A 13,305-nucleotide genomic window follows, 5' to 3' on the forward strand; every position below is an offset into this window, starting at 1 on the left:
TACACTCATGTGCAGCCAAAAACCAGATCTCACAAGATGCCTCTGGAAGCTTAAAACACGACCGGCATCTTAAAAGTGATTCCTTCCACTTTTATTGGCTGATAAATACGTCCGCAATGATCTCACACACATCTCATAGAGTTTCAGAGGAGGTTTTGCTCTCTGATGTACTCTCAAAGTCACAAATCTCAGTATGAATTTATTTTTAAAGCTCGAGACTCTTAAAGGGCCAGTCAACATTTACTGTTAAATGAATCCAAGGTGTAAAGTACTGTAGGTGACTTTTTCCTCCTCCGTAGAACAGATTCTTTGTATTTATTTATTTTAGTTTAGTTTTTAGTTAATTGTTTTCAGAAGAAATAAGATTTTTGTTTTTGATAATGCACAAAATACTGGCCCTTTAAGAGTCATCAAACATATACATGTTATTGATTAAATGAATACTTAAAATGGGTGACACAGTGGTTAGCACTGTTGCCTCACAGCAAGATTGTCTCTGGTTCGAGTCCTGGCTGGGTCAGTTGGCATTTCTGTGTGGAGTTTGCATGTTCTCCCCATGTTCGTGTGGGTTTCCTCCGGGTGCTCGGTTGCCCTCACAGTCCAAACACATGCGCTATAGGGGAATTGATTAACTAAATTGGCTGTAGTGTATGAGTGTGTGTGTGTGAATGTGAGTGTGTATGGGTGTTTCCCAGTACTGAGTTGCAGCAGGAAGGTGTGTATAACATATGCTGGATAAGTTGGTGGTTCATTCAACTGTGGCGACAAAATAAAGGGACTAAGCCGAAGGAAAATAAATGAATAAATTCCTTAAATGAATACCTGTGACACCTGATGATACATTGGGATCTTATAAGGGGAAAACGATTGGTAAATGGAAGAAGCTGAACATTATTGATGTTTATAATTATGTGAGAAAGCAGCAGTTCAGACAGTCTCATTAAAATGACTGTTATTATAGTTTGATTGTAAAGTATATTTAAGACTAGGCTGAATTAGTTTAAAATGACTCCCTGTTTTACACATGGACATTAACATTTAGATGGGCTCTTTATAAAGAATCTAATTGAAATAGAAAATAGAAAAGGCATTGTTAGTGTTAGAAGACCAGTAATTTTATATATTTAATTAATAATTGTAATTATAAATAAATATATGAGTAAACAGAACAGAACAGATAATAGTTAAAGAGCTGGTATTAGAATTTGTTTTTATAAAAAGACATTTCTAATCATAATAGTTTTAATGACTCATCTCTAATAACTGATTTCTTTTATCTTTGTCATGATGACAGTAAATAATATTAGACTAGATATTCTTCAAGACACTTCTATACAGCTTAAAGTGACATTTAAAGGCTTAACTAGGTTAATTAGGTTAACTAGGCAGGATAGGTTAATTAGGCAAGTTATTGTATAATGATGGTTTGTTCTGTAGACTATTGAAAAAAATATATAGCTTAAAGGGGCTAATAATATTGACCTTAAAATGGTTTTTAAAAACTTAAAAACTGCTTTTATTCTAGCCGAAATAAAAGAAATAAGACTTTCTCCAGAAGAAAAAATATTATCAGGCATACTGTGAAAATTTCCTGAATCTGTTTAACATCATTTGAGAAATATTTAAAAACACAAACAAAATTCATAGGGGGGCTAATAATTCTGACTTCAACTGTATATATTGGTACATATATTGACATAATTTATTAGTGATTCTGTTATTCAAGTTATTCTTTCATTTTGTTTTCGGCTTAGTCCCTTTATTATCCTGGGGTCGCCACAGTGGAATGAACCACCAACTTATCCAGCACATGTTTTACGCAGCGGATGCCCTTCCAGCTGCAACCCATCAATGGGAAACATCCATACACACTCATTCACACACACACACACACACACACTCATACACTACGGTCAATTTTAGCGGTCACATGTGTTTGGACTTGTGGGGGAAACCGGAGCAGCCGCAGGAAACCCACACCAACACGGGGAGAACATGCAAACTCCACACAGAAATGCCAACTGGCCTAGCCGAGGCTCGATCCAGCGACCTTCTTGCTGTGAGGCGAACATGCTACCCACTGCGTCACCCCGTCACCTATTCAAGTTATATTAAATAGAAAATTATTATTTTTTTAAATAAAGATAATTTATTAGAATGGGATTTAGAGGACCAATAAAGTATTATTATTTTTATATTTTTATATTGGTTTATTGATTTTATTTTTATAGAGTTGAAAATAAAAACAGAGTTTCAGTAAAATTCAGTGAAATTAAAAAGAGAATGCTATAATATATAACTAGTCATATATTTACCACCCAGTCCAAATGCACATACCCAAAATAATATACAAATTTTTAACAGGATGTCTAGAGAACGTTTTTACAACTCAATACGAACATTACCAAAACATTTCCGTTTCAATATCTGCACTGAAAAAAATTATATCACTGTCGCCTCACAGCAAGAAGGTCGCTGGTTCGAGTCCCGGCTGGGTCAGTTGGCATTTCTGTGTGGAGTTTGTATGTTCTCCCGTTGTTCTCGTGGGTTTCCTCTGGGTGCTCCGGTTTCCCCTGCAAGTCCAAACACATGCGCTATATATAGGTGAACTGGATAAACTAAATTGGCTGTAGTGTATGAGTGTGTGTGAATGAGTGTATGGGTGTTTCCCAGTGCCGGGTTGCAGCTGGAAGGGCATCCGCTGTGTAAAACAATAGTTGGCGGTTCATTCCGCTGTGGTGACCCCTGATGAATAAAGGGACTAAGCTGAAGGAAAGTGAATGAATGTTCAACTTAATTTGTTTGTTTAAATTCAGCCCAAATAAATTTACAACCACTTAACTTAAAAAAAATGAGTAAATCCAAGGAATCATCTTTGAATCATTTTTTTCAGGTGTCTAAACTTAACAATAAAAATATCTGTCTTAAATTAAATAGAAGCATCAGAGAGGAGAGAGTGTGAACCTCTCGCGCCACAACGTCATTTCTCTGACATTTACTCTGGTGTTTTAATCGAGTAAGAGTGCGTTTAGGGGTTTTCTACTATAGTCAGTGTATACTAGCGCTAGTAACCCGAGTCCAGCCGGCCGGACGGAGCTGTGAGATTTATAGGGAGGCGTAAAGGCAGATTCTCTAAACATTGACACACAGAGAACAGCTGCTGTCGGAGAGACGGAGCCTTTCATTCCCTTCAGCTTCTGTTCAGGGTGACCCGTCTGTCAGCAAAGGCAGTACTTTCGAATGAAATCAAAACTGATCATATTGATCTTGTTAGCTCACATTGCTAGTTTTGTGGTGAACAATTAATCTCTGCATGTCATTAGGAAAACAAAAAAAAAGTTTGTCCTTGTAAAATCGCCCTAAAATCTGAAAATGCACTAAAGCACTCATAATTCTGGAGGGGTAATAATTCTCACTTCAGCTGTATAAAAGAGTTTGTAGAATTAGATGTATTGGGACGCAGCCGCTTTGATATTTGCATCTGATGGAAAAGCCTCTCACAGTCTTGCTTTCTGATGGACAACTGCAATTACAACTTGAGCTAAGATCTTGTCTGGAGTCAGATAAATGACCCAGCACACAGGACGTGTGTTTGGGTCGGTAAACATTACCGCTTTAGATATGTACTCTCTCAAACTCACTGTCAACACTCTTCATGGTTCAGTCCGACATGTGTTCGCAACGTCAGTCATGCAGTAAACCATGTGTCTTTTACAGACATCATTACTGATATGCATCACATGTGAAGGTTAAATTTAACCTCAGTAGACTATTATATATTTAAGATTTTTAGAGAATGTTGATAGAGATAGTTTATTTTATGTTTCTTGCGTGTTCGTGGTCAATGATTCAGCAGTTATACATTGGATTTTCATTCATTTTCCTTCGGCTTAGTCCCTTATTTATTAGGGGTCGCCACAGCAGAATGAACCGCCAACTATTCCAGCATATGTTTTACGCAAAAACACCCATACAAACTCACATTCACACACACACTCATACTATACACCAGTGTTTCCCAACCCTGTTCCTGAAGGCACACCAACAGTCCACATTTCAACCTCTCATTAATCAAACACACCTGAATCAACTCATCAGAAGATTAGAAGAGACTCCAAAACCTGAAGTTAATGGGTGAGATAAGGGAGATATTCAAATTATGTACTGTTGGTGTGCCTCCAGGAACAGGGTTGGGAAACACTGCTATACACTACCGCCCATTTAGTTAATCAATTCCCCTATAGCGCATGTGTTTGGGCTGTGGGGGAAACCGGAGCACCCGGAGGAAACCCACAACAACACGGGGAGAACATGCAAACTCCACACAGAAATGCCTACTGGCACAGCCAGGACTCGAACCAGCGACCTTCTTGCTGTGAGGCGACAGTGCTAACCACTGAGCCACAGAGCCGCCTATATTGGATTTAAAAAAATCTAAATAAAATTAGTTTTATTATAAAAGTGTTATTTTTTTACATTTTTTATTTCATCGGTGCATGTAGGGTCAATTTTATTTATTTTATTTTGTACATTTTTATGTTATAATTTTTTTAAATGCATAATTTGCATTTTAATATGCATTTTTTTTATGCAAATGCATAATTTTTTTTCTCTGTTTCTTTGTTTGTTTAGGACGGAACGAGCTGATTGCGCGCTACATTAAGCTTCGAACAGGAAAGACACGGACCAGGAAACAGGTATAGTAAATGATCTAAACATCTTGTAAAACTAAACCTAAAGTAATCTATATTATATTTATTTTACATATTCACCTAGCAGTTTTCTTTTCTTTTTTTAAAGAAAATGCATTAGAATTCTATACAAATCTGGCAACTTTTAAATGGCAGTTTCAGTCACTTTAACTCTTTTTAAATAGTAAATTATTTAAACATCCTGCTAAATAAAATCTAAATGAATCTATATTATATTTATTATTTTAATCTAGCAGGTTTTTTTTTCTTTTCCTTTTTTAAATGTTGCATTATAATTCTGTACAAATCTGGCAACTCTGAAATGGCAGTTTAAGTCACTTTAAGTCTTTTTAAATAGTAAATTATCTAAACATCCTGCTAAATAAAATCTAAATGAATCTATATTATATTTATTTCCTATATTCACTTAGCCATGTTTTTTAAGCATAAACCTCACTGACATTGATTTAATTAGTGCTATTAAAAAATCTTAAATTTGAGGAAAATGAAAGTAAAATCATGATACTCCTTTAAATACATGACAATATTATGGTTTTCATTTAGTGATAAAATGTAGAATAAGTCAATTAAAAATACACATCAATAGCAATGGTCTTAATATCCTGCATATTGCATTTCATCTTGTTTTAAGAATGTTTAGAAATGTTATTATATAAATAATTATAATTAGTAATAATAATAACAACGCAATACTGATTAAAGTTATTATTTGCATTATATTTCTATACAAATTTGGCAACTCTGATAGGGCAGTTTAATCTATCTATCCATCCGCACACTGTATATGAGTTTAAGTAAAGCAACTATAATGATTAAAATATTTTTTTGGCATAATATTTTTAAGCAAATCTGGCAACCCCAGAGTTTCAACAACAGCTTAACCTTCCTAAGCAGATTTCAATTGGTTAATTACACTTTTATTTGACGGTCAAGTCACACATTAACAGCAACAGGACGTCCAGCGAATGTCAGACCGGGGATTTAGAGATGGGATTGTCCTGTTAAACTCCCAAACGGACTTTAGCGAGTGTAAATGTTTGGCCCCTCGAGGGCCCCCATGCTGAAATGGACTCGAGCGCTGTGATTTATGGCGTGTGTATCAGATATCGGTGTGTGTCTTCAGCACCTCGCTCAGTTCTGCTCGTTAGACCCACAAACAACTGCTCTGTTACGGTCAGGACATGGGAATCTGATGGCGTTTAATATCGTCTGATGTCACTCAGGCCTTTCACATACTGAGCCTAAGCCTTCAGTCCACGAGAGCTGCAAAAATATCAGTCAAAACAAGTGGACATTCTGAAATCACAGCTGAAGGGCGAAGGTTGAAAAAGGTCGCTGTTATAGCCCTTATAGAAATCTGATATATGGCAATGTAGAGGTAAATTTGTTTAATAATTGATGAAATTTGCAACATTGACTCTTGCAAAACTGAGTTGAAACAACATTGAACTCAAATTAGTTGAATAATGCATTATTCAATTCTTCCAAGTTTAATGTTGCTTCAACTTCAGTCATTCATTCATTTTCTTTTCGGCTTAGTCCTTTTATTAATCTGGGGTCGCTACAGCGGAATGAACCGCCAACTTATCCATGTTTTTACGCAGCGGATTCCCTTCCAGCTGCAACCCATCACTGGGAAACATCCATGCACACTCATTCACACACATACACTATGGACAATTTAGCTTACCCAATTCACCTGTACCACATGTTTTTGGACTTGTGGGGGAAACCAGAGCACCCGGAGGAAACCCACGCCAACACGGGAAGAACATGCAAACTCCACACAGAAACACCAACTGACTCAACCAATGCTCGAACTAGTGACTTTCTTGCTGTGAGGCCACAGTGCTAACCACTGCGCCACCATGCAGCCCTGCTTTAATTTTGTTTAATAAATGTCAATGTTGCAAATTCCATCAATTATTAAACAAATTAACCTATAATAACATTATCTGTAGAACTTCAACATTGAACTAAAACGTGTTGAATAATGCCACTGCTATCATCTGTTGAGCTGCTTTATAGTTGAATTTGACTCCCGATTGAAGAAATTTGCAACATTGACATTTATTAAACAGAGGTAAATCAATGCTGAACCCAATAGTGCTGAAAAATGACACTATTTTCTTCTGTATAGCTTAATTTGTTTAATAATTGATGAAATTTGCAACATTGATACTTGCTAAACTGAATTAAAACAACATTGAGCTAAAATGAGTTTAATAATGGTGCTGCTATCATCTGTAGAACTGCTTTATCGGTGAATTTGTTTCATGATTGATTAAATTTGCAACATTGACATTTATTAAACAGAGGTGAATCAATGGTGAACTCAAGAATGCTGAAAAATGACACTATTTTCTTCTGTATAGTTTAATTTGTTTAATAATTGATGAAATTTGCAACATTGATACTTGCTAAACTGAATTGAAACAACAATGAACTAAAATGAGTTGAATAATGGTGCTGCTATCATCTGTAGAACTGGTTTATAGTAGAATTTGTTTAATAATTGATGAAATTTGCAACATTGACACTTGCTAAACAAAGCTGAATCAACATTGAACTAAAATTAGTTGAATAATGGTGCTGCTATCATCTGTAGAACTGGTTTATAGAAGAATTTGTTTCATAATGGATGAAATTTGCAAAATTGACATTTATTAAACAGAAGACAATCAATGTTGAACTCAATAATGCTGATAAATTACAACTTATTTCTTCTGTAAAGCTTAACTTGTTTAATAATTGATGAAATTTTCAACATTGACACTTGCTAAACTGAATTGAAACAACACTGAACTAAAATTAGTTGAATAATGGTGCTGCTATCATCTGTAGAACTGCTTTATAGTAGAATTGGTTTCATAATTGATGAAATTTACAAAATTGACATTTATTAAACAGAAGAGAATCAATTTTGAACTCAATAGTGCTGAAAAATGACACAATTTTCTTCTGTATTGCTTAATCTGTTTAATAATTGATGAAATTTTTAACATTGACACTTGCTTAACTGAATTGAAACAACACTGAACTAAAATGAGTTGAATAAGGGCGCTGCCATCATCTGTAGAACTGCTTTATAGTAGAATTTGTTTTATAATTGATGAAATTTACAAAATTGACATTTATTAAAAAGAAGAGAATCAATGCTGAACTCAATAGTGCTGAAAAATGACACAATTTTCTTCTGTATAGCTTAATCTGTTTAATAATTGATGAAATATGCAACATCGACACTTGCTTAACTGAACTAAATTAACATTGAACTAAAATCAGTAGAATAATGCATTGTTGATTCAACTTTGTTTAGAAGTGAACCAAAGCTGAACTCAATTGTGCTGAAAAATGACACTATTTTCTTCGGTATAGCTTAATTTGTTTAATAATTGATGAAATGTACAATTTAAGTTTAAAAAAATGTACATTTAAATTTATTTTGCTAGACTGAAGGAATATTCAATCATAATAAGCCAAACTGCGACACTGTTGTCTAATGTAGAGCTGCTTTATAGTTGAAGTCATTTCATAATTGATGAAATTTGCAACATTTTTTGTGTTTTCTTAAACATGAGCTCATTTTATTCCAAAATAAATAAGAAATGTATTTATTATACACGATTGCATGTTCACATTGTGGTTTCTAACATTTACCACAGTAATACCACCTTTTTTAATACGCACAATGGTGGAATTCTTGAAAACACAGCCACCATAGTACTTCAGTAAATGCTAATGTATGTACTGCACTATAAATACACATTTTATAATAATTTGAATGAATAATTTAAATTAATAATAATAATAATTAATGTTTTTTCCACAGGTGTCGAGTCACATTCAGGTGCTGGCGCGACGAAAAGCTCGGGAAATCCAGGTGAAACTCAAGGTAGCTAACGAATTCTAATGCTAATCACCTGTTTGCATATTAGTAGCGTTATCACTTAAGCATTTGTTAATAATAGCTCAGATTTTAGACAATCGAACTCTGCTTAAATGATTCAGACACTCATATAATAGCTAGCAATAACACACGCTACGCTATAACTTGCTAATGTTCAGAAAACGTGTGCCCTCTGGCGCAGTAATATGAAGTGTTCTCCTTGCGCGCTCCTGTCTTTCATCATATGGCATAGTTGACACTTTGGCTGGCAGCCATCTTGGCTCAGCTGTCCGAGAGCAGTGCTGGTCACACGGCTAACACTGACAGGCCTTTTAAATACGTTTCTGTAACTGAGAAGTGTGACGGACACACACATGGCCATATTTTGGGGTCTGCCAGGTCAGGCTGGAGAATGTTTGGGCTTGTCATGCTTCAAGGACACAGCAGTTGCTTGAGCTCGCCGCGGACGACCTTTCTCTGCATGTGATTCAGTTCAGCTGGAGTTGAGGAGGAACTGAACAATCGCAGGTTCTTTAGAAAGAATGATTCATTTGAGTGAATCGATTCATTCTGATTAACAAGATCAAAAACAAGTTGATATGATACACTGTACGCTGATATGATATCCCTATGATATATACTTAGCAATAGCTCAGCATTGGTTTTGTAAATCATATATTTACACTTACATTTTTATTACATTACATGTGTGTATATATATATATATATATATATATATATATATATATATATATATATATATATATATATATATATATATATATATATATATATATATATATATATACATACATATATATACAAACATATACATACATACACATATATATATATATATATATATATATATATATATATACATTAGTTTTGTGAAGGATTTTGGGTGGATTTCTTCCTGTTTTGGTTGTGAAGTCTCTGGATGATGAACAGTTGTAGTTGTCAGGCTGTAGCTTGTTTTCTCAGTAAACAGGTTGAGATTGAGAGCCGTGTCTGTTTTTCCTGCTCTCCTGTTTCATAATGTCGGAGCTCCCAGTTCTCCTTCTGACCCCTAGGAGAAGAAGTCAAGCTGTCAACACCAGCGCAACACTGCCAGAGCCATAAACCACACGCATGCATGTTCAGACACACACTCGTCCAAATACACAGACTCATGCGCACTCACTATAACATGCGCAAACACACACAAACATACACACTAACACATGTGCAAACACACACGCACACATAAACAAACACACAGACTAACACATACATTCACACAAGCATACACACGAGCACACATGCAAACACATACACTAATATACAAACACTCACATAAACAAACATGCGCACACACACACACACGAGCAAACATGGAAAAACATGTCGCATATATTCAGACTCATAACCAAACTCACTCCAACACACTTCAAACACTAACACATATGCACACTCTTACATACACACTCGCATAAATGCACGCACAAATACATACAGACACACAGAATAACACATGCTCATGCACATGCAAACACACACATACACACACACACACACACACACACACACACACACACACACACTAATATGCACACAGAAAACACACACCTAGAAACAATCACAAACAGTCAAACGCTCACACAAGCATGTAAACACACAAGCAAACACAATCTCAAACAAACATGCAAACATACAACACAAGCACATATGCAAACACACAATCACACATATACACACTAACACACCAACTAACAAACAAGGACGCAGGCAAAATCGCTCCAACACGCATCCAAACACTCACACACACACATACACAGTAACACACCTACGCAAACACACATACACAAACGCATGCACTCAAAAAACACACGCAAACATGAACACACACACACACACACACACACACACACACACACACAAGCAAATACACACAAAGGCAAACGCATGCTCAGACACACACATATGCAATAATACACACATGCAAACACTCAAACATACACAAACACTCAGGCAAATACTATAACAAACACACACACACACACACAAACACACATGCAAACAAATTCACACAGACATGCACACAAACACATGCAAACAATCACACTAACACATTCTCACGGACAAACACACACATATTTACAATCATACACACATGAAAACAAAAACATACAAGTACACATGCAAACACATGCGCACAAACACACATACATACAGTATGCAATCATACATGCATGCAAACACTCAAACATACACAAACACTCGCACACACACACACAAACATGCATGCAAACAAACAGTCACACATAAACACACTGATAAAACAAGCTAACACAGAAACACGTGCTTACACACAAACACTCACACACACACACACACACACACACACACACACACATATGCAATCATACACGCATGCAAACAAACAGTCACACATACACTTACTAATAAAACAAGCTAACACAGAAACACGTGCTTACACACAAACACACACACACACACACACACATATGCAATCATACACGCATGCAAACACTCAAACATACACAGACTCATGCAAACACAGTCACACACACACACACACACACACACACACACACGCACACACACACACACGCACACACTCAAACATACATACAAATAAATTAACACGAACATGCGCGCAAACACACATGTAAAAAACACACACACCAACAAACTAACACACAAACATGTGCTCACACACAAACATATACACACATGCAATCGAAATTACACAAACACTCAGGCGAACACAAACATGTACACACACACACACACACATACTGTACACACACACACAAACAAACACACATGCATACAAATTTACACAAACATGCACACAAACACACATGCAAACAATCACACATACACACACACTAACAAACAAACACACTAACACACAAACACGTACTCACACACACACATATGCAATCATACACACATGCAAACACTCAAACATACACAAAGACTCATGCAAACACAATCACAAACACGCGCATACACATACACACACATGCACACAAACACACATGCAAACAATCACACATACACTAACAAACTAAAACACAAACACACTAACACACAAACACAAATACACATATACAATCATACACACAATGCAAACACTCAAAAATACACACACACATGCAAACACGTACACACACACACACACACACACAAACAAACACACATGCAAACAAATTTACACAAACATGCACACAAACACACATGCAAACAATCACACATACACACACACTAACAAACAAACACACTAACACACAAACAAGTAGTCACACACACACATATGCAATCATACACACATGCAAACACTCAAACATACACAAAGACTCATGCAAACACAATCACAAACACGCGCGCACACACACACACACACACACACACATGCAAACAATCACACATACACACACAGACACACTAACAAACAAACACGTACTCACACACATAGTATTCATACACATGCAAACACTCAAACATACACAAAGACTCATGCAAACACAATCACAAACACGCGCACACACACACACACACACACACACACACACACACACACACACACATGCAAACAATCACACATACACACACAGACACACTAACAAACAAACACGTACTCACACACATAGTATTCATACACATGCAAACACTCAAACATACACAAAGACTCATGCAAACACAATCACAAACACGCACACACACACACACACACACACACACACACACACACACATGCAAACAATCACACATACACACACAGACACACTAACAAACAAACACGTACTCACACACATAGTATTCATACACATGCAAACACTCAAACATATACAAAGACTCATGCAAACACAATCACAAACACGCGCACACACACACACACACACACATGCAAACAAATTTACACAAACATGCAAACAATCACACATACACACACACTAACAAACAAACACACTAACACACAAACACGAACTCACACACACACACACACACATGCAATCATACACACATGCAAACACTCAAACATACACGACTGTAGCAAAACGAGTGTAAAACAGCTGTAATGCATATGAATAATGCTCAGTGTGTGTCATTGGGATGTACAGTGATGTTCTTGATGTTCTTGATCTTCTGAAGGACCAGGCGGCGAAAGATAAAGCTCTGCACAGCATGTCCAGCATGTCTTCAGCTCAGATCATCTCGGCCACAGCCTTCCAGAATAAGATGGCTCTGCAGGGTCTCTCGCGGCCGGCCTACCCTACAGCAGCTGGGGTGAGCCAAATATCATTCGAAATTTGACGTAATCTCGACTGAAACATGAAGAGAGGGCGGGGCATAGAGTAGCTCCTCCCCTTTCGTTTTATCACAGCTCTGCCAGTGAGACGGATTGAGCTCAAGCGCATCAAATGAAAAGCCAATGAGAAGAAGGGGGTGATTAGAGAGCATTTAATTGGTCAGGAGATTTGATGACGTATGAGGTGATGAGACGTAATTGTTGATCCATTTAGGCAGAAGTGACAAACTGCAAGCTTTGGGTGTTTATATCAGGTTTATATCTTCTAAATGCGAATTTTGTCACTGTTTTTGAGCACGCTAGATTACAGGTATCCTTAAGACTGATAATAACACCTAAAACTGTATCTTAACTTCACTGGGACTTTAATCTTCCTTCCTTGTGTG

General features: G+C 36.5%; 1 protein-coding gene across 1 annotated transcript in view; it reads left to right on the forward strand.

Moving 5' to 3' along the window:
- LOC130219292 (transcriptional enhancer factor TEF-3) overlaps positions 1 to 13,305 on the forward strand; it is a 61,003-nt gene that overhangs the window by 22,117 nt on the left and 25,581 nt on the right. The window contains exons 2-3 of the mRNA XM_056451637.1: positions 4,633 to 4,697; positions 8,545 to 8,607. Coding sequence (XP_056307612.1) covers positions 4,633 to 4,697; positions 8,545 to 8,607 — 128 coding nt within the window. The remainder of the gene's footprint in view (positions 1 to 4,632; positions 4,698 to 8,544; positions 8,608 to 13,305) is intronic.

This window comes from Danio aesculapii, chromosome 25, assembly GCF_903798145.1.
Source record: "Danio aesculapii chromosome 25, fDanAes4.1, whole genome shotgun sequence".
Classification (NCBI taxonomy): domain Eukaryota; kingdom Metazoa; phylum Chordata; class Actinopteri; order Cypriniformes; family Danionidae; genus Danio; species Danio aesculapii.